This window comes from Pelodiscus sinensis, chromosome 21 (genome assembly GCF_049634645.1).
Source record: "Pelodiscus sinensis isolate JC-2024 chromosome 21, ASM4963464v1, whole genome shotgun sequence".
NCBI classification, from domain to species: Eukaryota; Metazoa; Chordata; order Testudines; family Trionychidae; genus Pelodiscus; species Pelodiscus sinensis.
In genome coordinates, this window is record NC_134731.1 from 14842637 (window position 1) to 14869308 (window position 26672).

General features: G+C 40.8%; 1 protein-coding gene across 2 annotated transcripts; it reads left to right on the forward strand.

Moving 5' to 3' along the window:
* Positions 1–26395, forward strand: NCBP3 (nuclear cap binding subunit 3). 2 transcript variants are annotated; one of them, XM_075904925.1, is made up of 14 exons: positions 1–279; positions 1558–1623; positions 5248–5353; positions 6542–6667; positions 9023–9151; positions 11921–11994; positions 12421–12483; positions 13571–13679; positions 15237–15336; positions 15682–15788; positions 17866–18160; positions 20633–20790; positions 22898–23062; positions 25056–26395. In XM_075904925.1, exons 1-14 carry the CDS (start codon positions 133–135, stop codon positions 25289–25291), a joined length of 1881 nt encoding a protein of 626 aa, XP_075761040.1. In that variant the 5' UTR covers positions 1–132; the 3' UTR covers positions 25292–26395. The 2 variants fall into 2 exon arrangements, with proteins under 2 accessions (XP_075761040.1, XP_075761039.1); XM_075904924.1 differs by lacking the exon at positions 12421–12483 and having other exon boundaries at positions 102–279.
* Positions 26396–26672: the final 277 nt, after the last annotated feature.

Sequence of the window (26672 nt, forward strand, 5' to 3'; positions counted from 1 at the left end):
GGCGGCGCGCTGTCCGCCAGCCCGCGTCTCTGTGGTAACGCAGGCCGGCTGGGAGGCGCGGCGCTCCGTCCATCCGGCGGGCCCCTCTCTCTGGTCGCGGCCTGAGGGCGTGTGGGCCGGCTTGGCGGAGCGATGGCGGCCGTGCGGGGCCTGCGGATCTCGGTGAAGGCGGAGGCGGAGGCGGAGCAGCCCCGCGGCCCCGAGCCCGAGCCCATGGAGGTGGAGGAGGGCGAGCTGGAGACCGTCCCCGTGCGGCGCTCGCTGCGGGAGCTCGTCCCGGTGCGGGGACAATGGGGGAGGGGGCCGGGCGCGGGAAGCGGGCGGGGGGGGGGGGTCGGTGCGAGAGGCGGGGCAGGCAGCCCGGGACCGAGGTACTAAAGGGGAAGCCACAGCGACCCCTCAGTCTGAGGCTGAGCGGGGGGGGGGGAGCCCCGGGTTTTCTTCCAGGGGGGACGCTGAGTCTCAGCGCTAAGGGAAACGGTCACTGGGGCGGGGGGGTGACACTGGGTTATCGCCTGGCAGAGACTGGACCCGCTTTGCTGCGGGCTTGTGAACTCCCCAGCGCTAACTGATGACAGCGGAAACCCTGTTTTATTCCCCCCCCCCCCCCCTTCGCCCTGCACGTCGCTCTTGTGACATTAATCGGGCGATTTCACGAAACAAAGGCAGGGCTATTTGGGGAAATGGGACTAGACTCAAAGGTGCGAAGAGGCTTACAAGTGACTTTCTGTTTAATACAAAAGTGCAGATGAATGGTCTCTTGTTCTAAAGGGGACTTGATAAGAGCCTGGTACATTGTCATTTTTAGAGTCTGGTATCTTAAAATAATTTGGTGATAAAAGATTTTTTTCAATTGGAAGACATGGAAGTTAGGCTCATTCTGCATTGGCACAGTATAGACTTTCTGTCTGGGGTGTGAAAAAACACACCTCTCTCACAAGTGTAGCAAGTCTGCAGTGCTGGGGGTCAATGAAGAAACTCTTCCATTGACTTTCCTTACTTTTCTCGTCCACATTAGAGTAGAGAAGTCGATGGCAGACTGCAGTCTATTTGACAGGTCTAAACTGTACACACTAAATCAATGGCTTGTGGATTGATTTCAGGGGGTCAGTATTATAGACAAAGGCTTAGTCAGTGTTGTACACATCTTGGTCAAGAAGATAATGGAGCTTAGATCTTGTCTATACTGTTACTTTACTGCACTTTAACTTTCTTAGGCAGGGATGTGAAAAAACACCCCCAAGCGCAGCCATTAACAGCGCTGTAAAGTGCCATTATAAACAGACTCCCAGTGCAGGGAGCCATGCTCTCCACATTCTGTTAACCACCTCTATGAGGGGAATAGCTTACTTACAGTGGTAGGAGAGCTCTCCCATTGATGGTGCTGTAACCCCATTGCCACAGCTTCACTTTAAACTTACAAGTGCAGACAAAGCCTCTGAGTTCAGAGAAAGTAGAAAGAAATGGTTTTATTTTAGAACTGTTTGCCAGATGAGATTTTATCAGTCTAACTGATTTATTGTATTTTGCCATCATCACAATTCTGCTTTGTTTCAGGACACTAGTAGAAGGTATGAAAACAAAGCTGGAAGTTTCATCACAGGAATAGATGTCACCTCCAAGGTATTATTGTGTTGTGGGTTTTCTTCAGTACTGTTGTCTGATGGGAAGCACTGTTAGTCTTCAGGAATTTCGGAGAAATGGTCATTTTTAGATTCACTTAGACCAGTGATTAGCTTTTTAATGTGTCTTCTGCAGCAGTTCTCTCTCTCTCTCTCTCTCTCTCTCTCTCTCTCTCTCTCTCTCTCTCTCTCTCTCTCTCTCTCTATATATATATATATATATATATATATATATATATATATATAAAATTCCTGTGGGATTGGTCCTGCCTTAGGCAGGGGGCTGGACTTGATGACCTCCTGAGGTCTCTTCCAGCTCTATGATTCTGTGAGTTTATGACAAACTGATGTCATCACATCACAGCTTCCACAGGGTGAGTAGGCACACTCCACCCCTTCCACTCTGGGCCCCATCTCTGGTGTCAAGCTCCACCCACCGCCAGCCCAGCTCTCTCCAGTGGCCACATGGAGAGTTGGCCTGGCGTGCTGCAGCCTGGCCTTTCCTGGACTCCAGGGACTGGTGTGGGCCTGACCTGGCACGCCATGGCCTGGCCTTCACCTGGGATCAAGAGCAGGTCTGGGACTGGGCTGTCACACTGCAGCCCAGCCTTTGCAGAGGGCACTACGGCCCAGCCTTCCCTGGGGGCTGAGGGTATGGCTAAGTCTAGCCTGGTGCGCCACTGGCCAGCCTTTGCCAGGGGCCATGGGCAGGTCTGGGCCTGGCGCAGCTGGCACAACCGAGGGTGGGGGAGAGAAAGGGCCCGAGGTTGGCATGGCAGTGGGGAACAGAGGAGGGGCCCAGCCCGGCATGGCTGCACCCCAGCCCTCCCCAGTAGCTGGGGAAAAAGCCAGGATTGCCTACTCGCTGCAAGAGGGAGGTTGGCTAGTGTAGCTAGCAGTGGATGCAGCCCCCTAGTGTTATTAAAGCACTGTGATTTAATTATTAACCCACCAGAATGCTTTTACTTTGTTATTAACCAATTGTAGTTGATAAATCAATACTTGATTAATCATTTTGCTGTGAGAAACATATATAAAATGAAACAATGTCACACTACTGTGGCTCTTTTGGGCAATGTTGTTTGCTAATTTGGCTCCTAAACCACTGAAGTCTGATTATTACTGACTTCACACACTCTTCTATAATTGTAGACATATAATCCCTGACACACAATATTCTTGTTTTGGTGGTGGGTTGGTAACATTTTTTCTTACGCTGTGATGTCTGTCTTTTGTAAGTTATGAGAAGCCCCAATTTGCAAGTCATAAAATCTACAAAAATAAATAAGCTTTATGAAAATGCTGAGCCAAACACTTCTGTGATTTTACATTGAAAGATTTATTTGTAGACAAAGTTCTTATACTTGCCAAGAATTTGTAATACCGTTTCTAAAAGCTCAGTGCATTTGCCAAAAAAACAAGGAAACTCTGTTGGAATTGCAGTGATATCACTCCATAGTGCAAAGCCTGTGTGAGGTCAGCTGAATTTTTCTTATTTGTGAGTAACAGAGAAGGGAAAGCAAGTGTTTGGCAGGAAAATCTAGTTCTATTGTCTTGAGTTCTCAGAGTATCATTGTGTGTTTCCACACATTACGCATTAAGGCTACATCTACACTGCAAGGTTTTTGCGCAAAAAACGGTAGAGTGTCCACACCTCAAGTGCATTTTTGCGCAAGAAAATTGACAGAACAGAGGGCTTTTGCCAGTAGAGTTATTCCTCTCCCCATGAGAAATAACTCCTTTTTCTGCTACAGCTTTTGTGCAAAAAAGGTAGATGTGGACGCTCCCCTATAGGAAAAAGCACAGAGCTTTCTTGTGCAAGAGCATCCATGCAATGTAGACGCTCTCTTGCGCAAAAGCACATCGCTTTTGCAATGTGCTTTGAGGTCTCGATGTGCTTTTGTGCAAGAACTTTTCCACAAAAGGCTTCTTGCACAAAAACCCTGCTGTGTAGATGAAGCATAGGTGTATAAATTAACAGCCACTTCAAAACAAGGTTTGATCATTTTGTGTTACTTTGGATGCTTAAATTTGCAGCTGGTCTCCCTGACACACAATACAACTTTTAAATAATTGGCATCCCTGTGACTGATCACTGTACCTCTTATCTGGAAGTTCTGTGTTTTGTGTTAAGTGCTCCATGATAATATTATGACTTCACATTTTCAGTGCATGATAAAATACAAATATTCACAATAGCACTGTGAGCGCTACCTCATGAGTTTTGTTCCCATTTGGCCTAGAGAGTGCTCAGCCAGAGATCTGATTATTTGCTCAAGAGTACAAATAGAACTGGTGTTAGAAATTGAAAATCAGCATTACTGGCTATAAATCTGTAGTTTCTGTATGTCAGAGACTTGTAGTTCAGGAAAGCTATAGCATCAGAACCTGTGTTACGTTCCCTAATGATACCTTCAAAATGGCATTCATAATTAAGGATGTGAAGGACCAGTCGACAGACTAGTCACTCTCCCCCCCCCCCCAGCTGCCTCTATCAAAAAAAGGCAGCGGGGTGAGGGGGGGAGAAGAAGGGGTACTTCAAAGCAGCCGCGCCACTTGGGCCAGACCCCGGGCTCCATGCAGCGCTGTTGCTTTGAAACACCACGGCTCCTCCTGGCATTTCAAAGCAGCATCTTCACATGGACCTGGGATCAGCTGGGACTCCCCAGCTGATCCTGGGCTCCACGCAGCACTGCCACTTTGAAACGCCACGAGGAGCCTGACAATATTTTACATTCTTATTCATAATTATGGATAAAGAAGATGTACAGTGCTGAGTAATGAAAATGAGTTGGTTGGGGAAATCTAATAAAATTGTGATTAAAACATCAAATTTATCTAGTAGTTATATCAAAGGGCAGTTCTTGTATAAGGATGTTTTTATAAGGTGAGTTTAATTTTAGCTGATTAATTTTTAAAATGCTCTATTAATATTTTAGATGTAGGCATTCTTAAATCTTTCTTTCTTGAAAAAAATAACATTAATGTATCTATGGAAGGCTTTCATTAAATTTTTTGTATCGCTGTGATTTAGATACTGTTGATGGGATTCTTGAAAATAATTTGGATTACCAATCCCAGCAAGATTTCTGTAGTCAGCATTCCAATTAGTGCTGGGGAGGTGCAAACGCAAACACATGGTCCAAAAGGATACCATGCAGCTTTCTAGAAACTCTGCATGATCTGAATCTTCGCTTTTCCGCCAAGTAAATGAACTAGTCGTCTCAAAACAAGATGAATCTGTCTGGTAGAGGAACCATGTTTCAAGAAAAAGTTTTCTGAATTTTGTCTTTTATGTAGACTCATTTTAAGGGTGGATAAATTTAGTTATCCATTGAAAGATTAAGCACATGTCCAACATCATTCAGAGTCAGCGGGAACCAGCACATCATGATACCTGCTCAGATGTTTGAGCCACAAGGCAATAATCTTTTGACTCTTGGTCAAGCCGTGAAAGCAATTTTAATTTTGTCCTTTTTAATAAATTGTCTTTTTTGTTGATGCAGCCGTGCCATGTAATGATTAGTTTCTGGTTATTTGTATTTTAATAAGTGTCTCTTCCTACTATAAAGTTTATTTGAAATTAAGCGCCAATATCCTTTTAATTGGACCTTGTCTTCTGCAGGAAGCAATTGAGAAAAAGGAGCAAAGAGCAAAACGCTTTCATTTTCGAGCTGAAGTGAATCTTTCCCAAAGAAATGTGGCATTGGAGCGAGACATGATGAAGAAAGGTAGGGAAAGAACCATGAGCTTATCAAACTCAATGAAAGGTGGAATCTCTAAGTTGGTTGCTTCCTTCCTGTTTTCTGTCTTGATGACCATACCATCTCATTCCTTTCCCTGAAAAAGCAAGCATTAGTAGGAGTAGTATCTTGTATTTTTCACTTCTCTTTTTTTCCTGTTAAAAGAAACAGCCATATTGGGCAGACACCTTTCTTCACTGGTGAGGCAGCAGTATCCACCGTCATGTGTAAATTGGCTGTCCATGGCTTTTCTGTCAGTTAACACATCAGAAACTGTCGGCGCGTGCATTATTACAGGGCCCCAGTGTGTTGTCTGTTCAGTATTTAATTAAAGCGATACTGGTGACTTAAAGTCTTTTTTTTTTTAAAGGTTAAAAAAGTGCCTTCCTCTGAATCCTTTGCCAATTTTTGTGGTTTTGCAACCACATTTTCCCATATTATTTAAAATATTTCTCTTTGTTGCTGTTTGAAGAACATATAAACAAAAAGAATCTAAGGCCCCAATCATACAACTGTTTTAGTGCGAGTGGGTCCATGAGCAAGTTATTCTGTTGATGTTAGTGGGGTGCAATGCAGTCACAGGGGTCCACTCATATAGATACAGTTGCAGGACCTACGCCCTAATGGTCTTCTGTGCAGATCCCTTTGCAGGATCAAGACCTAGGCCATTGATTACACAAAGGAATCTTGAAACTGTATGAAATATATGATGACAGCATTGAAAACAAGGGAAAATAATATCACTAATTTACAGTTATGGTAACCTTACTACTGTTGTAACAATACTAGGTTAAAAAAATCAGAATGGCATGATTTTTTTAATTGATCATATACCTTTAAAGTGGGCTGAAGATGTTTTGTTTTTATTGAAAAGTTAATAACAACTTGCATGTTGCCTTTGAAATCAAATTATAGTCAGTGATCAGCAGTAGAATTTCTATAGCAGTACATTTTTATATTCTTAATGATTTTGTGTTCATAAACATTGTGAAATTATAACTTAAAGTTACCAGCTATTGGACCAGAAGACCATGCTTTGAAATTGATATAAGATTTACCTGACATTAATGAATTATTCTCTGCTTTTAAAAATGATTCTGATTTTTAGTTCAACATGTTTCTAACACATACACTTACTTTGTAAACATATGCCTTGGTTTTGTTTCTTGTTTACAGCAATCCCTAAAGTAAGGCTGGATACAATCTACATTTGTGGGGTAGATGAAATGAGTACCCAGGACATCTTTGCCTATTTTAAAGAGTATCCTCCTGCTCATATTGAATGGCTTGATGACACATCATGTAAGTAAACTAAGTCTTTAACCTATGTTTCCTAATATTTTTGGTATTCCAGAACTCTTGGATTCTATTACTAGTTCTGCCACTGACTTCTTTTGTGGCTTTTGGGCAAGTTGCTGATCCTTCTCTCCTTTTGCTTCCACATCTGTAAACTTACTACCTCAAGGAAATGTTGGAAAGAAATATTTAATAAAGAACTGTGAATATCAAAAGTAATATATAGCTAAGTTATTGGTTACAGGGTGGACCTCCGTGGTCCAGCACCCTCAGGACCTAACTGGTCCCAGATGAGGCACTTTGCTGTACCAGGGGAGGTCATTTCTGACCCTACCCTCTTCTCTGCTGCCCCACAGGGCCTCCCAGGTCTCCTAGGCACCCAAGCTGGGCCCCACAACAGGCTCCCTGGTTCCCTTCTTTCCCTATAGGCCAGTTGAGCTGTGCAACATGCCAGGACTCTCTGATCCTGTAACATCCGTGGTCCTGCTGGACCATGGATGTTGTCAAATCAGTGTCTTGATTTATAAACGTGCAACCTTTAGTGAGAAAATTACCCCAGCTGTCCCAGGTTAGGTTGGCTATACAGCCTGCGTTTGTTGTGAAAGATGTGAACGCTGGTGAAAATGACAAGCTGCAGCAGTATGTTTTTAAATTGGCGCAACAGTACTGCAACATTTTTAAAGGTCTGAGGCATACTGAGTTAACTTCCTTGTTCTTCAGAGTGAAAAACAAAGAAAAGATATAGACTTAAAAAACCCAAAGGTATTTAGATGTAGTTTTTCTTTCTTCAGCCTGCCTGAAGACTATAGGTGTTTTTCCCAGTGGGTACGCGGGACTTTGCATATCTTCTTCCGATCTCACTTTCGAAAGTGAAAGTAGTATGAACGCGGGGTTTTTTTTTCGGAGGGGAAAAACCCTTTTTTCAAAAAAACCTCTCTTCCTTAAAAAATGAGGTTTACGTCATTTTTTCAAAAAAGGGTTTTTTTTCCCCCCGGGGAAAAAAAAACTCTTCCAGACTACTTTCACTTTCACAAGCAGATATGCAAATTCTCACCGAATTTTGAAAACAGAGTGTAGTCTAGACATAGTCTTTCAGTGAATCTTATCTTTTTCAGGCATCATTTATATATAGTAGCCCAGTGTCTGTGCGTCTGTAACACTGATGTACATGGCCACGCTCCCTAGTCGTGTACGTCAGCACCCTGCCCCCCTTCTCCTCCCTCCGTGGCGGTTCGGCCAGCCACATGGCCCCTCGGACACTCCCCGCTGCTTCCCTCCCCCCTTCCTCCAGTCCCCCCCTCATATTACCCTCCAGCCCCACAGCCCCCAATCCCCCCCCCCCAGCTCTGCTTTCCACCCCCTCTGTGGCGTGGGAGGGTGTCCGGGGGGCCATGGGGCTGGCCATCAGGAAGAGGGCTGGCCATCAGGAAGCAGAGCGGGGGGGGGGGGATCAGGGGGCCATGGGGCTGGACGGGAGGAGGGGGGTGGGAAGCAGACCTAGTGGGGGTGGGGTGCAGCCACTGGCTGCAGTTGGACCCCAAAGGGCTGCTTGCTCCCCCACGGGGGCCCAGCTGAGCGCTGCTCAGGTGGGCCCTGTGGGACAGGAAGGGGGGCCTGACAGCTGGTCACTTTTATTGCATATAAGTTTAATTCCATTTCTTCTTATGGGAATTTTTCTTTTATGTACCAAACCTGTATTGTGCTTTCTGAAGTGCATGAGAACCATGTTAATCTCTGAATCACTAATCAACATGCTTGATAATCTGTAGAAAACCCCCATAACAATTTCTCCTTTCTTCTCAGCAAGATTAACAGGGGAGTTCTGTAATTTACTTAAACTGAATTATTTTACAAAATACACTTCAGTCATGTTTCCTAGAATAGTGTCAACAGTTTTACACACTGAAACTAAGTATTCCTCTTCAAATTAAATGAATGAATTATTTTATAAGACAGTATCGTTGATTTGATCATGATTGCTCATTAGTGTATTCAGAAAGTACGGTAATCTCAAGTATGTTTTCTTGTTGTCAGTGCAAATAAATGAGCCCCTATTATGTGTGTAAATGTTAATAGTTTGTGTTCTTTTAGTTTTTATGCAAAAATAATGTGGTTTATGGTCTTTGTAGCGATGTGCGATAAGAGCCATGTGTCTCCTGCCGATCAAAAGTACTAAAGGATTTGTGGATTTGTTTTCCGTTTATGAAACACATCTGATAATCTCCCTTCTTATCGGTGCATATAACTTGACTAAAGTTTTATTCTAGTAATTTTTCTTCTATATAAAGGACTTTAATCTTAAGAACCCGTGAAGAAAATTTCAGCTAATTAGCACTATTTTTGTGGGGGGATTTGTTTTAGGTAATGTGGTCTGGCTTGACGAAGTGACAGCAACACGAGCTCTTATAAATATGAGCTGTATGCCTGATCAGGATAAACCCAAAAACAGAGAAAACAACGAAGAGAAGACAACTGAAAAAAACGAGAAAGGTAGATGCACAGAAGATATAGGTCATTCAGTTAAAAATCCACATTCTTGAAAATATATTTTCTTGGCTTGGGTGCTGCATAATTTGAGTTACTGAAGGAGGTTCTGTCATGTAGTTTCAGGTAATGGTATTCTGCCACTTTAAAAAAGGCTTTCATCTTGGAAACCTTTTGAAGGAGCTGCTTCCTAAAAGGTGGGTTGGAGAGAAACAAAAATCAGTAATATGGTCTGTCCTGAACATTCTAAACACAAGGACAAATTCAGAGGTGATGTAAGTAGTGGGGCAAATTGAACAGTCCTTGTAATTCTCAAGCTGAGTGGGTGGAAGGGTTGGGATGGTAGCAATGAGAAAGCATCTTCTTACACCCACTTGTTTTTTTATCTTCTTAAACCATCCTGTTGGTTCCTTTTTCTTGTTACTACACCGTCCTTTCTGCAAATGGCATTGATTTACCAATGTTTAACTTTCATTGCTATTTATGCTATCTCTGAATTTGACCCTATTAAAACCTGCCCAATATCCCACTGTATGTTTGTAAACCTATTGCACATGGATCCAATTACTAGGTCTCATGTGCTTCCAAGCCAACTGGGTCTTACTAGAATCTAGCCACTGTTTCTAGCTTCAGGACCTTAGGATGTGTTCCCAGGCTCTGACCTCTTGTCTGATGCCTTTCTTTGGGATGTCACCATCTAGGACTTTGAAATCAATGTCTGAGATCTCCTGAGCACATTCCCTCCTCTCTTCCCAGGCACATAGACTCTGCAAAGTTCCACCTAGACTGTGAACACTCTGAGCTTGTAGCTTTAGCCTTGGAAACAGTATGGTAGGAAAACAAGTAACACAAGTCTTTATATGTAGCCTTTGACCACCAAGGTAATTTCTCTGAGCCATGTGCTCAGATTGAGACCTAAGGACCCTCAGTCATGCTTGCTGCTTCATCATTACAGGACCCTGTGTGGAAGACCCATTGTTCCATGGGGATGGGCCAGTAGCTGAAAGACAGTCAAAGTTGTTGACCCCAGATTGCAGTCTCAATGGCTTTTAGTGTTAGGTCTTTGAAAGAGCCACTGTGCGTGTCCAGACTTGTGCAGTCACCATGTCCCACGCTTCCACATATAGAACAAGATAATGTTCCTAATTTGACTCAGACGTATTCCACTCTGTCACAGTGCCCATAGTCTCATTTTCCAGACAGAGCATACTGCAAGGTAAGTTGTATAAATTGAAGCAGCAAAGGTACACCTTAAAATTTGCTAAACCTGGAACTGACTTGCTGACAACATCCTTGTAATCATAACGCCATTATGCTTCCACAGGCAGCAGTTTGTGGTTTATATCACTTTGACTATATCCAACTGTTTTGCTGCTAGGTGATGTGCTTAACTTCTAGTGATATGGTTCAAACCAAGATATTGAATTGTATGTTACCAATTTATGGGGACAATGCAATGTATAAAAACATTTGTTTTAGCTGTGACCGTATGTGTGACTTAGGTGTGAGTTGCATGAAAAAAAATCAGATTACCAGACTCCACTTCATATACTTTAAACACTAGCAGAAGCCATTGTATGTGGTCTGTTTTCATAACTCAGTTATGCTTCCAGGCGCCTTCACAGCAGATTTCTCCTTACAGCTTTATACTCTGGCATTCTAAAAAAACCCTTTTTGCCTTGGAAAAACTAAGTCTATACAAAAATAGGTATGGTGAGGAAGACTTAATTGCTTTTTTATACCATTTTACCAGCCTCTTCCATACTATGTCTGTTTCTTTTCATGAAAAGCCTTTTTGTACAATTTTAAAACAATATAATTTTTTGTTTCAGGCAAATACCAAGATGCCACAAAATCTAACATTTTTAAAATATGTCCTGTATTATTTTGGAGGCTAGGGAAGGGAAAGCTCTCATTTAAATTGAGGACATATATTTTCACACTGAAAGTAAGTAAAGATCCTGTGGCCCTTTTTGTAAGAGGAAGATGCTAGCCCTTAGAAGGTGGCCAAATTCCACTGAAGTAATTGCATTCTGCCTATCTGTCTATTCTCCATCATTTTATTTGCGATCATTATTCCTTAGTTCCTGCCTTTAACGTTTGTGTAGATGCTCTGTGCTGCAAAATGCTGTTGTATTCCATCCTCAAGTTCAATGCATTTAATTGCAACGTGAAATAATTGCCAAATTCCCTTACTAAACAGGGTTGCTGGGAAGCTTGCCCAGCCTTTGTACAATGCTTTGAGATAATAGAGTGAGAGGCGCCGAGAGAAGACTTTTAAGTTGTCTTTCAGAAATATTTGAAACAAGTTTCTGCTGACCATATAAACAAAATAGTTTTCTTATCCCCCAAAACTCCCTGAAAATATCTTCCATCAACTAGCAATGTACAGTGTATACAATCAATAGATTAGTGTAATCTGTTATTAAAGTGGCAGCAGAATTAAGGTTTTTAATTACCTCTCTGCCATCAATAAGCTGAAATGCAGTGTCTTCTTTTATTACCAGAGAATCAAACTGATAATCCATCCTTACTGTTTCAACCACTTACATGGATTGAGAGCGCCAGCGTGAAGAAAGCTCTCTTGATTAGTTACCTTGTATACACACCCTGTTTACAATTTTTACAGATATTTATTATCTTAATTATTCTCTAGGCTACACAGAACAATTGATAACTTACTCAGTTTGATTTCAGAAAAAATAAGGAAATGAAAACCAAATACTGGAGACATCATAAAATCAGGAAGAATTTCTTACATTTCTTTATTCTTAGACAAACAGGAGGAAAGCTCGGATGATGAGACTGAGGAAGGAGAAGTTGAGGATGACAATCCAAGTGATGTGGAGGTCAGTACAGAAAGAAAACCCTTAATATAAGAGATTGAGTCTTGGCCAGTGCAGATACTGAGATCTTCCTGTATTTTCTTAATGCACAAATATACAGAATCTAGACTATTATATAGAATCATAAATTACATTAGTAAATCAGATTGAGTACTTATGAAAACATTTAAGGCTAGGGAAAGTCCAAAGACTTTATCAATACGCTTTGCGAAACTTGGTTTTGAGGATGGGAAGTCAGAAGCTGCTCCACCCGTGTGAGGACGGTGCAAAAGCAGGTATGGAAAAGACTGTAAAGAGGAGATAGAGTAATTAGGAGCAGGGATGAAGGGGAGCCAAGCTATTCAGTTTTGGCAAACTATGCAAAGCTATACATCAAGGAATATGTTTATTTAAGTCACACACTTCTTATTTCTTTCACTCTTACAACAGCAGGGACAGCTCATCTGTGATGATGCTACTTTTCAAAAGAAAAATGCTGAAATATTGTTAGAGGTAAAACTTTTTTTAAAAAAGCTGTTTGGTTTAAGATGAGCTGCTTAATAGAACATTGTCAAGTCAATGTAGGCCCAAAATTTAGTTTGTGTAAAACAAATTTAATATTAATAAATAAGTTTAATTATTTTACGTTTCCTAAACCTTTTTCGTGTTTTGTTGTATGTGATAACCTGATAAGTCTAGAAATTGATTAAGCAAAAATTGACTAGCTGCCTTTCATTGTCCAGCTTGAATGAAATGTAGATAGTCAGTTGTCAGAAGTAGTGGAAAGTTAGATTTTTAAAAGTTTTAGTATTTAGGTATTAATAAAACAGAGCAGAGAATCTTTTATTTTTAAGACAATAATTTTAACCCACCAGTATTCCTTTAATAAATCAGTCTGTTAAAAAAATGCAAAACAGGTGAGTTCACAAGTCTGCTAAAAGCACCTAACATGTAAATAAACTTTCTTAGTAATGTATCAGAGGGGTAGCCATGTTAGTCTGAATCTGCAAAAGCAGCGAGGGGTCCTGTGGCACCTTATAGACTAACTGAAGTGTTGGAGCATAAGCTTTCGTGGGCAAAGACCCACTTCGTCAGATGCATGTAGTGGAAATTTCCAGAGGCAGGTATAAATATGCAGGCCAGAATCAGGCTGGAGGTGACGAGGTGGATCCAATCAGGGAGGGTGAGGCCCACTTCTAGTAGCTGATCTGGAGGTGTGAATTCCAAGAGAGGAGAAACTGCTTTAACAAGACTTTAACAAGACTGTGAATGGCTCGCTAACGACAAAAGCAGTTTCTCCTCTCTTGGAATTCACACCTCCAGATCAACTACTAGAAGTGGGCCTCGCCCTCCCTGATTGGATCCACCTCGTCACCTCCAGCCTGATTCTGGCCTGCATATTTATACCTGCCTCTGGAAATTTCCACTACATGCATCTGACGAAGTGGGTCTTTGCCCACGAAAGCTTATGCTCCAACACTTCAGTTAGTCTATAAGATGCCACAGGACTCCTCGCCGCTTTCTTAGTAATGTTTGTTAGCGTTAATGTTGAATATAATCTATGCTGAAAGACATTTTCTAAAATATTTTCTTTCCAAAGCTGGATGCGCTGTCCCAGGTAGAGGAAGATTCTCTCCTCCGTAATGATCTTCGCCCAGCCAACAAGTTGGCTAAAGGAAACAAACTGTTCATGAGATTTGCTACTAAAGGTAAATAACCCGCTGAACAGGAATTATACAAAGTTTGAAGCTGACTGATGACTGAATGATGTCTTTATAAGACAGGTAACAATAGAATCACTATTCAAGTGTTAGATTGCATGCCAAGAATTCTATGTTAAGATCTCATAGTATTAATGCGCATTTTTACTGTGAGAATGATGTGTGTATATATAATCAGGGCTCGACAAAGCATTGAATCTACTCGCCCATGGCAAGTAGATTTTAGCTGGGTGCCCCGTTTGTTTCCGGCCCGCACATGCACAATACAAGTCTTGCGCATGTGCAGTGCAGGGCTGGCAAGCGGCTTTTGCCACCATTCGTCAAGCCCTGTATATAACACTTACTTTTGGTGAAATTCAGCCTGATGCAAAGGTTCAGCAAAAGGTGACTGTAGTGGTAGATACACACTGTTACCAGCTACAGTCATATGAATGGGTAATATTAATGCATATAAGGTAAAGAAACACAAGTCCTTCACCCCCCCCCCCATTTGACTGTGTAAAACGCAGTCTTGAATAGGGATGTTAGTTTAGTCGACTAACCATTTTACTGATAAGCTGATGCTTTTCGGTTAATAGTGTGTGTTATACTCAGCTGGCTCCCGGAGAGGTGGCTTTGCTGTGGCAGGGCAGTGAAGCCTCTTCCCCAGGAGCCGGATGGACAAAGGCCTCTGGGGAGGCTTGGCTGCGGGCTCTGCAGCATACAGCTCATTTAAGCTTTATACAGTGGAGCCCACAGCATATATCCAAATTTTAACATCCCAAATCCTGATAGTGACATTTCTCCATATTCCAGTTCTTAAAGTTATGCAAAGTACAACAGGAACATGATAAATGGAAACTACCATCTCCATAGAATGAAATTAATTAAACCCCGTGTTTTTTACTGTTATTTCAAAGGAATTATCAAGCCTGGTAATCATTTCTGTTCCTAGTAAGTACACTGATGTTTTATTCAGTTGAAAGAGATTGGATATTTTATAGCTCAAAAATATTTGAGACTGCTTTTTACTATATATACTTCAAATCTTTGAATGGGCACTCGTTGGCTATGTCTACACTGGCGGCTTTTTGTGCAAGAACATCTTGCGCAAGGGTTCTTGTGCAAGAAGTCTTGCGCAAGAAAATGTCCACACTTCCATGTGCGAGCTGTCCTTTTGCGCAAGAGCGCCCATGGCAGTGTGGATGCTCTCATGCGCAAGAAAGCTCTGATGGCCACTTTAGCCGTAGGGCTTTCTTGTGCAAGATATCCCTGCGGAGCGTCCACACTGCCCTCTTGTGCAAGAACTCCTGCACAAGAGGGCTTACACCTATTAAAAAAAAAAAGCGTAGCTCTTGCGCAAGCCCTCTCTTACCACGCCCTACTGTACATTTCCTTGCGCAAGAGCGAGTGGGTAGTGTGGATGCTCTGCGGATTCTTGGGGAAAAATGGCCATACTTGCACAAGAAGCTGCGAGTGTAGACGTAGCGTTTATGTTTGCTCCAGTATGGTTAAGGTATCAGCAAAGGGGAAAGGTATTCCTTTAACTTAATTATTAATTTTCAGATGATAAAAAAGAGCTTGGAGCTGCAAGAAGAAGCCAGTACTACATGAAATATGGCAACCCTAATTATGGTGGAATGAAAGGAATTCTTAGCAACTCTTGGTGAGTATATGAAGGGGAGTAGAACCTTGCATTTGTCTATCCATGCTTGGAAGACTATTTAATTTGTGAGTGTTATCCTTCAAAGTTCTCAGACTTGGGTGGAGGGCATTGATTTGTTGTTAGCAATGTTGATTTGTTGACTTTACATTTATAAAAATTAAGATTTGAATTCAAAATTAATAAGTGCTTATACTTGAGATATTCAGACTCGGTGAAATATAGCCATAGATTAAATCTGTTCAACTGCCATTAAAGTCAGTGGAAATTACAGCTGTTTACTCCCTGGCTGAATTTGGCTCACTTTTCTTTCCATGGCAGACATGTTTGCTTTTGTTGACGTTCCAGGAAACGAAGATATCATTCACGTCGAATACATCGTGATGTGATAAAGAAAAGGACACTCATTGGGGATGATGTCGGATTGACGCCTCCTTATAAACACCGGCATTCAGGTAATTAATAACAGTACTAGGAACATATGTAGTGCTTTACATCTTCAAATAAAATGAATTGAAGCTTTTAGGAAACTGCAGGCTGAAATCAAATATAGATCTTTGTGCTTCACCAGCCTGCAGAGTTTAATTCAGGAGAAACAGTAGTTGCCACAAGCTAATTTTGGGTGGAGGCATTTCAATAGCTAAAATGTGAAACTGAGGCAAGATACTAGGGTTCATGGACCTGCTTAGCCACTGATTTACTCGTTACGTTACCTAATTTTACCTGTTTGCCTGTCTGTCTAGCTACTTGATATGACTCATAGTGTCTGAATGAATTACTCTTACAATACCTCTGTGTGACAGGACAGCATTACTCCCACTTTGCAGGAAAGGAACTGAGACACAGAAATTAAATTAATTGTCCAAGGCCACTTGGGATATCTGTGACAGAATTAGGACTGAAACCCAGCTTTTTAAAACCTTTATACCTATTTCCCAAGGATGATGTAAGAAATCACAGAGCTAGAGTCCTTTTAAGATCCTCTAATGAAAGGTGCTAGGCAAATGCAAAGTGCTACCTAAGCATTAATATACAGAATGTAAATTTTAATTCATTAAAGTATTCTCTCAAGTAAAACAGTAATTGGAAATATTAACTAATACCTGCCAAAATATAATTGTTCCTATCTTTGGATTTGGTAACCTGACATTTTTAATAGTTAGATTTCATAATTAATCTGATAACCAGAACAGTATCAGATAAGCAAAAAATAGCTATGCTTTTCCCCCATCACTTTGATATTTTTTTTAAACAATTCCTGTGATTTTTTGCAAGCAACAATTCAGATACAAAACATCAAATCATTTAGCATAGTTGAGTAGGTACTTCATTGTTTTCTTTTAAAGATTTAAGAAATAGGGTCTAAAGCATGAAATACAAAAATCTGTAACTGTTTACACTAGGGATGTTGAAATATGTTTAACCAAGTAAACGTGTAACTGCTGAAATTTTCAGCGGTTACACATGGGAGGGGGGCAGGTGGTTTCCTGCAGGCACTGGCTCCTGTCTGCCACCTGTGCTGCTCCCTCTGATACAGAGGTAGCAATGCTGATGTGGGGAGGGGAGGTCGCACTCCATGAGTCCGTGCGCACTGGGAGCTGGCTTTTAAGCTGTCTCCCCAGCATATCAGGTTCCTGCATGTAACTGAAGGTTAACCGATGAGTTCATCGATTAACTATGTACATAGTTACACTTTCACGTTCCTAATTTACACTTCATCTTAAACTGTGATGTTTGCCAAAAAATAAACAAAGCATTTGGGTAGTAGGGACAGATATTCCAGAAAAATCCTATCAACTGATCTTCTAATTGGTATTTTAGTCTTTAGAGTAGTCATGTGATTTATGGGTTTTAGGGAAATAATATGGAAAGAAATATGTTAAGGGCTAAGGAAAAGGTCTACAGGAGGCTGCGTATCTACTGATTGCATTGTAAAAAAAAAATACATTCAATAGTTTTTCTGGAATTATTCTGTATATGTACTGAGTCACCTAAAGATTGGAAAAGGGTGCTAAAATAGTGCACCATCTTCAGTTTACCAATATGTGATTAACACTATTATTTGTTGGGGCTGTGTTTGCTTCCTGTTGCATGTGACTATGGCCCTACTGTACCTTTTGGTCAATTTCACAATCATGAGATTTTTAAAATGGTAAATGTCATTATTTCCGCTTTTTAAGTCTGAAAATTCACAGTGTTGTAATTTTAGAAATCCTGACACAAAAAGGAGTTATGAACAGTACTACAGCTCTTTTAAAATAACCTTGTGAACCCCCTGCACATCCCTTTTGGGTCAAGTCCCCCAAGTCAAGATATGTGCAGTAATATCTTTTAATAAACCAACTTTTGCTGATGAAAAAGACAAGCTTTTGACCTCAGCAGACCTCTTCTTCAGAACTTAAAGTTGATCCAGTGAAAGAGATTGCCTTACCCATCTTATGTCACACATACTGGAACCAACATAACTACCTAAACTCTGCAAACATTTATGAAAAAGATAAGCTACAATCTATCAACATTATTTTATTGCAGGCTTAGTGAATGTTCCTGAAGAGCCTATTGAGGAAGAGGAGGAGGAGGAGGAGGAAGAGGAAGATGAGGATATGGATGAGGATGACAGGGTTGTGGTGGAGTATCGGGATGAACTACAAGCTTTCAAGCAGTCTCGAGATCGCAGTGCAGCAAGACGATCAAGTGCCAGTGCATCTGATTCTGATGAAATGGACTATGATCTTGAACTGAAAATGATATCCACGCCGTCTCCCAAAAAGAGCATGAAAATGACAATGTATGCGGATGAGGTGGAATCTCAATTGAAAAATATTAGGTAAAGATGTAATTTCTTGCATTTTATTATTTAAAATCCCCAAACAAAAAATATTTCTTGCATCGACTATATATTTGACAAAAATTTGTCCATCTACCCAAGAACTCCTCCTAAACGGTAAGAATTAAGACCGCCAAATTTGGTATATGCCTTTTCTTTAGGGTTTGGTTGTGCCTGGGAAATGGGATGTGTCTGGAATGGGATTGCATCTCATAAATCCATAGAGAAAAGACAAAATCACCAGACAGGTGAAAGGGGCTGGCTTCCCTTTCCCTCTCTTCCCTTTCCCTCTCTTCCCCCCCCCCCCCCCGCCCCCGGAGCCCCCAAGCCTCCCACCCACCCCAGGCAATCTTTAGGGAGGGCTGGAGAAGGGTCCTGAACAATTTGTACATGATCATTGCTGGCTGTTCCCCTTCATCAGGGAGCAAGAGGAAAGTGCACAGTTCGTTGTATTCACCACTCTGGCTGGAGAGTGCAGGGGGCAGACAAACCTGGACCTGCCCCAGACATGGGACATGCACCCCTCCCCTAGCTGTGCCCACTGGAACTGCAGTGGCCACCAAGAGGTGCTTCACACCTGGCCCCAAGCTGCTGCAGTGTTCCTCTCCCCCCCCAGAGCAGCCTGCAATCCCTCATCACCAGCCCCATCCAAAAGCAATGTTTTAAAATTAGCGGCAGGGAATCTTTTTGGGTTGGGGGTCACTGACCCAAAGGAGAAAGTCAGGGGCCACATGCAGGTAAGAAGCATGATTTTAACTGCATGCTTTTCTGTGCTATTAACAGTATTAACGCCTTGTGTTTAAGAGAAGTGACTCTACAGTTTACATGAAAATCTTAACCATTGCAATATGTAGCTTTGGCTTGATATAATATGGAACATTTCAGAAACAGCCACTAAAGCATGACATATGTAGTATCGTTAAAGCTGAAAATCCTTAGCAGCGAGTAAAAACTACTGTCCTTGAAATCTTATCCCATTTGACTTTTTTGTTACAGTAAATCACTTGTCATTTCAATGGCAGAACTGTAGTGGCTTAAATGAAGTGGCAAGTATTATCGTATCCTCTTTAGGTCTGATTTAGTGAAAGATATTTAAAAGAAGAAAATGCAGAAAACTTACTGAAATTGACCCTTACATCAAACATAAAATTATTACATAAATATTCCTTTGCAATCTAACATTGCAGGTTTGTGTTAATGAAAACCTGATTAAAATAAAGCAAACTGATTAGTGTACTTTCATTGCTAAATCTAGGATAAATCTGCAAAAAAGTTATATCAATCACAAACAGCAAATCTTTAATGGTAAAAAATGACATAGGTTTTAAGATTTTCAGCATTAATAATCTAATACAAAGCTGCATGCCTCCTCAGTAGGGATGTGATCAGGTAAGCATCATCCTTACTGGGTGATCCTTACTTGGTAATGGTTAACTGATGCCCAGGAGCCTGCCTCAAGCGGAGTGCTATTCCAGCTTTGCTAGGCTCCAGCGTGGGGCTGCCAGCTTCCAGCCTGTGCAGGGCTGACAGCCCCTTCCTCCCCCCCCCCCCATCCATCATTCCCCAGGCTGGAGCACTGTTTCCTCCACCCACTGAAAGCCCCCCCATTGCCCTTCCTTTAATCGGTTAACTGATTAAACACTATGTTTAACCGGTTAACCAGTTAAACAGGATTTTACATCCCTATTCCTCAGTAATATGATAGAAAATGATGGAACCATTATAATGTGAATTAAATCATAGTAGTGGTAGTTCTGAGATTGTTCATTGATTCTGAATTACTTTCGACCGCAGTGGAACTGCTTTGTTGACAGTTCTGTTTGAAACAAATATTAATCAAGCTTGTTCACATCACTATTTTTAGATTTCAGAGTACCTCATAGTGGTCAGAATACTGTCAGAATAGTTCTGATGGCATTTACTTCTAGAATTATAGCAAATCTCTTTAAAGACAAGACATTTGCTCTTTAGCAAAAGGGTTGCACGTTCTGTACTATCATAACTTACAAATGTATCCCTTAATTGCACTGTCCCTAACAGGTAAGCAAACCCTGTATACATTGCTTATTGTCTTGACTAACAAACCTAAACTTGAACCTAAACTTCGAAAAGCACTATGTTGTTGTTTTGACAAGATATAAGCATATCTTGGTTTAAAACTGGGAAAAACATTTCTTCCTATTTGTTATGGGCTTCTAAGACATCTTGGATACAGGAAATGCAGCATACAATGTTCAGAACATATTCATAATTTGTTTGAAGAAGAACTAAGACTGATTCTGGAATGAAGATTTTTTTTTTTTAAGTAATAAGTTTTGTGTTTTCTCCCACTTTTCTTAATAGGGGAAATCCTGATATTGCTAATTTTCAAAATGTGTTTATGCACAAGAGGACTTCCTGAGGATTCTCTTGGGCTTCACTCATGGGAGTTTATTTGCTAATTAAAAATACATTGTGTGTGTCTTTATTTAGGAACTCTATGAGAGCAGATAGTGTTGCATCCAGTAATGTCAAAAATCGAATTGGCAGCAAAGGATCTTCAGAAAAAGTTGCTGATATAAGACTGCTGTTAGAGGAAAAACGTCAGAATAATACAGGGCAACGTCAGCCAGTCAGCACTACAAAATCAGGTAATGCAAAACTCTTGTAACATACGGTGGATGTTTCAAATGGGCATGTTCAGTACTGCAATTTATAAACCTGTAGGAATTATGTTCAAATGTTATTTCTGCATATATGCAGTTCAATATTCTTTCAAGTTTTTCAAACCTCATAACTAATACACAAAATCTTATGTTACCAGACTTTTGGCAATTCATGTATTAGTTAAATTGTAGGTGGCTTGCATTCAGATATGAGGAGCTTATGGAGATAAATGTATAATGCCTACCTTTTTTAATCTGATGGATGAACTGCTTCCTTATGTACAGGGCAGATTAATGTTGAGTGTGAGGAGCATAAGAAAATTAGAGATAAAGCTGGGGCTTGCTATAGGGAAAAATGAATAACTGGATGGAGAGATGAATTTAGTGTTCAACTCTCCTCTTATGTGTGTAGTGCCTAGAAGCTGCTCTTCATCACTTGGAAGGGATACTTTCTTTAGACAGGTTGTACTTCCCGAGTGGTCCCGAACAAGGGATGTTGCTGGAGCAGGGAGGGTCATTTCTGACTCCCTTGCCGCCAGCCCCCCAGGTTGGCTCTGCTCCCAGCTCGCCTCCCGGCCATCTCACCATCTGCCACCAGCCCCGCCACACGCCATAGCAGCCCACGGTCCCACCTCTGGAGCTCCCAACTGTCCCACAGCAGACCACTGCCCTGCCATCCATGCTTCCAGCTTTGCTAGCCCTACCATAACAGCACCGGCCCTGCCACCAGGGCTGTTGGCCGCACTAGCCCTGCTGCAGCAGCCTGCAATCCCACCACCGGGGCTCCTGCCTGACCGCCTGCCACCAGGGCTCCTAACCCTGCCACAGCAGACCCAGCCTGCTGGCATTCCGGCAGCCCTGCCGCTGGTTCAGCCGGACTCCTGTGGCAGGGTTCCTGGCTGCTGGGCCCCCTGCAGCCACCCTGGCTGGATTCGCAGCCCCCGCATGGCTCCTGCCTCGGTCCTTCCCCAGGACTCTCTGGCCCAGCATCCAGTAGGATGTTGCTGGACCAGGGAGTCCTGGTTGAGAGAGGTTCAACCTGTATAAAATGTATTAAGTTTAATACCTTTCTCTAATCTTTCATGCCCTTCAGTTTGACAGCTACATCTCTCTTCCTGTTCTGTGCGCTTTCGTGTCTTTGCCTAAGTCCTAGTGCAGAAGCAGGATTCAGATCTTAAAGTTTTCTGTCTGGCATGGTTTGTCACAAGATAAAAATCTTTACAATAAGATTCTTTTGCTCTGATTTTCATTTTTCCTCTAAGGCTGTGGTTCTCAACTGGTGGTCCATGGTGACTTTTTCGGTGGTCCAAAGGAACATTGTCCAAAGTCACACAGCGTGAGCAGGTGCTGCTGTTAGGCTGTTTTATGCTGTGTTCACAAGCATGCAGCGCATCATCCATAGAGTCACCTAGGCTGCAACCACGTTGTGTTGCCAGTAACTTCCGTGTGAGGCTCTGAATGTCAATGTAGCTGCCGCCGTCATGCTTAATGGTTACTGTGTCGTTCGTCCTGTGCTACATGTGCTGGAGGTGATTCACGAACATTTTTTGATTGGCCTGGTGGTCCGTGGACTGAAACGAGTTGAGAACCACTGCCCTCAGGTGAAGACACAGGACTCTAATTTTAAAGTGATTTTTTTAATGTGTTCTAAAATCTAATAAATGAAGGAGTCATACTTTTCATATAAATAGTCTCTCACTGGACAGAAACTATTTTCTCTGCGTTGATGTTTATATTCCTAAAATAGAAATGTAATCCGAAACAAAGATGGCTTTTGGCAATCTGTGAACAGCTACTACTTTTTAAATCTTTGGGACAAAGCCCAGCTTTGAGAGTCATTATTCCAAAAGAGATGCCTTGCAAAGATGCCATGTGACATCTGTCATAGAAATAATTCAAGCATGGATAAACAATAATAAAGGAATTCAGAGCATTTCAAAGACAGTGAGCTATATTAAGATTTAACAGGAAGACTTCAGAAAAAACAACCATAGATAACCTCTCTAATTCCAAATTTTGCAAAGGACATAGCCAAAAGAGTTAAAATAAAAGCAGTAAATTGAGTTTACTCACTGTGGCATGTTATTTCCAGATGTACGGCAGAGACTAGGAAAGAGACCACATTCTCCAGAAGTCAAGCCCCCAAGTAGCGTCTCCACCCCTCGCCGAGAACCAGTATCAGATGTACATAGCCGGTTAGGGATACCCAAACAAGATGTGAAAGGCCTCTACTCTGACACCAGAGAGAAAAAAACAGGTTTGTTTTACAGAGAGAAAGTGTGACCTTTACTTGAGATGTGCATGTGTAGCTTATAACTGCAGATGATGATATCTTCATGCTGCTAGTGGCATTTGACTAGCAATAAAATGAAGGATATTAAGTTAAAAACAATATTCCTAACCATTAAAGCTTTGCCATTCACATGGGTAAAATTCTAGACTTTATAATCTTGCATAGATATTGTATTTTATGAGCTTTATTACAAAATTCTCATGTGAATAACTTGTAATAGCTACATCAGATTTTGTAATAGAGATTACAAATGTTGTCTTAATGAAAAACAGGAGAAATAATATTGTCAACTGGAGTTAGAAATGACATTGTGACCGTTTGTGGAATATTTTGAAATTGTAAACCACTACATCAAAGGTTATTGAACATCACAGGTGCCAAATCTGCCTTGAATAATATGTGCAATTTCAATAAAATATAATGGAACTTGCACATTTCTGAGGGCAGAATTTGACTGAAGTGTCTTTCAAAATCTGGTCTTGGAATGATGGTTATTATAGAATGTATTGCATTTAATTTCTACTTTACTCTCAAAATATAGTATAAAGGAACTTTTAAGACAAATTTTCCCTGAATGCTATTCTCTGCTCTGTGTTGAACTTTTCCTGATGGATATTGTGTGTGTGTGTGTGTGTGTGTGTGTGTTCAGCTTGTCTGAACAGAGCAGATGTTAAAGATATCTCAAACTCTAAGGGTTAATAAAATGTGCTAATAAAAGTGCAAAACTATAGTAACCAAATAAATTGTATTTCAAACTGTTCACGTTCCTGTCCTTTACTCATTTTTACTGTGAATTGTAATACAAGTATTTATGTTCATTGTCATTCTCTTTAAAGTGTGGCTCTATTTTCAGAAGAGACTTTATGAAAATAATTTGTTACAGCTCTGTAATTTTCTTAGCAAGGCTAGGTCACATTTTCTCAGTTTCCAGAAAGAAAGCCTTTCTTGGTGACAGCTCCTGAAAACATATCCTTGGAGTTGTACTGTCCTCTTTCATATTTGTAAATTATCAATAATAAAGTTTCTATAGGCCACATAGAGTCTGCATAGATGTAAGAGAAGTATTAGGGGAAGACTTACAACTTCTTTTGATGATGCATTTGAACCGTGCTCTCTTTGACCTGAGCTACACCCTGATTTTGTATCAATATAACTGTGTTATTTATAGAGATTAATATTTGTAAACCAAAATAAATATATCACTACAGCCCCTAGTGTGGATGCAATATAAAGGTGTCTTAGGGTTTATTTCCACTACCGGGAGAAGGACACTGTAGCGATAAATCCACCAGGAGGCGATTTAGCTGGTCTAGTGAAGAGCCACTAAATCGACCACAGATCACTGTCCTGTCAACTCCAGTACTGCGCCAGAACTAGGAGCATAAGGTAAATTGACAGGAGAGTTTCTTCTGTCGACCCAGTGCTGTGTAAACAGGACGATAAATAAACCTAAACTATGGAGTTTGGTAACCTTGGTTAGTTTAACTCCGCAGTGCAGACCTGCCCTTATACTTGTTGCTATTCCCATACTGGAAAGAGAATAAGTTATATCTCAATAACTGACACTGGGTGGTGTTGAATCAGTTAAACTGTGGTGTAGGTAAAGTGACAAAGCCTTACTCAAATATGTGTGATTCTACTGTTCTAACAGATGTAAAAAATTAGTAAAAATGTACTAGCATTACTATAAGCAAGGATTGATCCAGATACATAAAATAGTAGAATTGAATAAAAGCAGCATTTTCACATACTTTTAAGAATATATCCACACTTTACAATGTATTCTATTTTTTTAAAATGTTGAGGACATTACAGTTGCGTAGCTCAAGTGTTCAGTCTTTAGGAAATTCAATGGTTAAAAATGAAGACATTTTGAACATATGTTAGTTTTTTTTTCAATGTTTTTCATTACTATCCATTTCTGTGTTTTCAAATTTGTTGGTTTTAATCCATTTAGGTAATTTATGGACCCGCTTAGGATCGGCACCTAAGACACAAGAAAAGACTCCAGATAAATCAGAAAACTCAGTAACCTCTCCAGAGGAGGACGATTCAGAGCTCCAGCGGGCATGGGGTGCTTTAATAAAAGAAAAAGAACAATCTCGTCAGAAGAAAAGCCGATTAGATAACTTGCCGTCTCTACAGATTGAAATTAGCCGGGAGAGTAGCTCGGGGTCAGACACTGAATCATGATGATTTTAGACCCTGATCCTCCAGATGTGGACTCTGCAGCATGGCAAGATTTCCATTGCCCAAAAGCTGAACAGTATGGAGACGTGGCAGGACTCTAATTGAGGTTCCAGAAGCCTTCTCGGTTCTGTTTACACAGAAGTAAAGACCTGTACATCCCTTGACATTTAAAGCAATTACATTTGTCTTTCACTATGTGTGGCCCTGTGTTGTATAGGGCATTATCATAAACATTTATTACAGCAAACTTGTAGTAGTTATTGCTAAACTTACCCTCCCCCCTCCATCTTCAAACTTTAAAGAAGGGGCTGAGCTACTCTTGGGTTTTGTAGAAGACTTTTTTGTTCTGAATCTTTTTAACATGGAGTCTTTTAAGAAAACGTTTTACACAGTTCATCCAAAGAACAGGGAACTTCATAATGATCACTTATTGCCTTCCCCTTATAGTTGTTACCAGCACCTTTATTCTTCTTATAGGGTAATAACAATGATGCTTCCTGGGTGGGCAGCCAGCTTATAAAAGGGATAGCTGACTCCCATTCCTCCAAAATACTGAATGTAAAATCTAAACTAGACCTCCTAGTACAGCAGTGCTCCAAAATAATATCAGAGCAGCACAACTCTATTAGTCTCAAAAAAGATTTGCTTTATTCATTTTGGTGATGAAGTTTTTGTTTTAAGTGAAGTTTGACAAGTTCAAGACTGCAGAGTTGGCTTTGTTGACAGAATTGTGCAAATTCCTGAGATGATTTTTTTTAGTTTAAATGTTGAAACAATTGTAAAAAATTATTTCAATATAGCTGTATTATGTTTGAAGAAATCTAACAATTTAAAAGCTTAACATTTTTATATGTGTGAAAATTCTGTTGGCTACAGTGAAAGCTTATAGTGGTGTTTTCATACGTGATGTTTTACTATATATATATATACATATATATATAAAATATAACTGAAAGAGAAAAGGAAAAATATAGGATAAGTGTTTCATGTCAATATTTTTGAATGTCCTAATTGTATAGTATATGTGGATGTGCATATGGTTGCCTAGTAACATTCACTTTTCTTACCCCTGTCCTCTTCTTTAGTCGATAAAAAGGTTAATGAATGTCCAGCTGTTTGGGTTTTTTTATTTATGGAATTTTTTTTGATAGCCCATAGCTCTGGGAAATGGAATAATGTTTATCACATTCTGGTAAATAGAGCATGCAACAAAATAATACCTGTCAAGATTTGACATCCTGCATGTCTGTGTGCAGTGTATCTAATATCTAAGTTCTGTTAGCCCAAAATGTCAGTATGTCCCTTCCCCTTCTTCCTTTTTAACATGTTTTCTTCTGTTTTATAATTTTTCCATACTACATTGAGGCTTTGAAGAAGCAAGGAA

Bases quoted from the DNA above. Each gene is read 5' to 3' on its own strand.
- NCBP3 (XM_075904925.1), top strand. From the start codon at position 133: ATGGCGGCCGTGCGGGGCCTGCGGATCTCGGTGAAGGCGGAGGCGGAG. The intron at 5,354-6,541 runs GTAGGGAAAGAA...TCTTGTTTACAG, and splicing joins GCGAGACATGATGAAGAAAG to CAATCCCTAAAGTAAGGCTG. The intron at 12,484-13,570 runs GTAAAACTTTTT...TTCTTTCCAAAG, and splicing joins ATGCTGAAATATTGTTAGAG to CTGGATGCGCTGTCCCAGGT.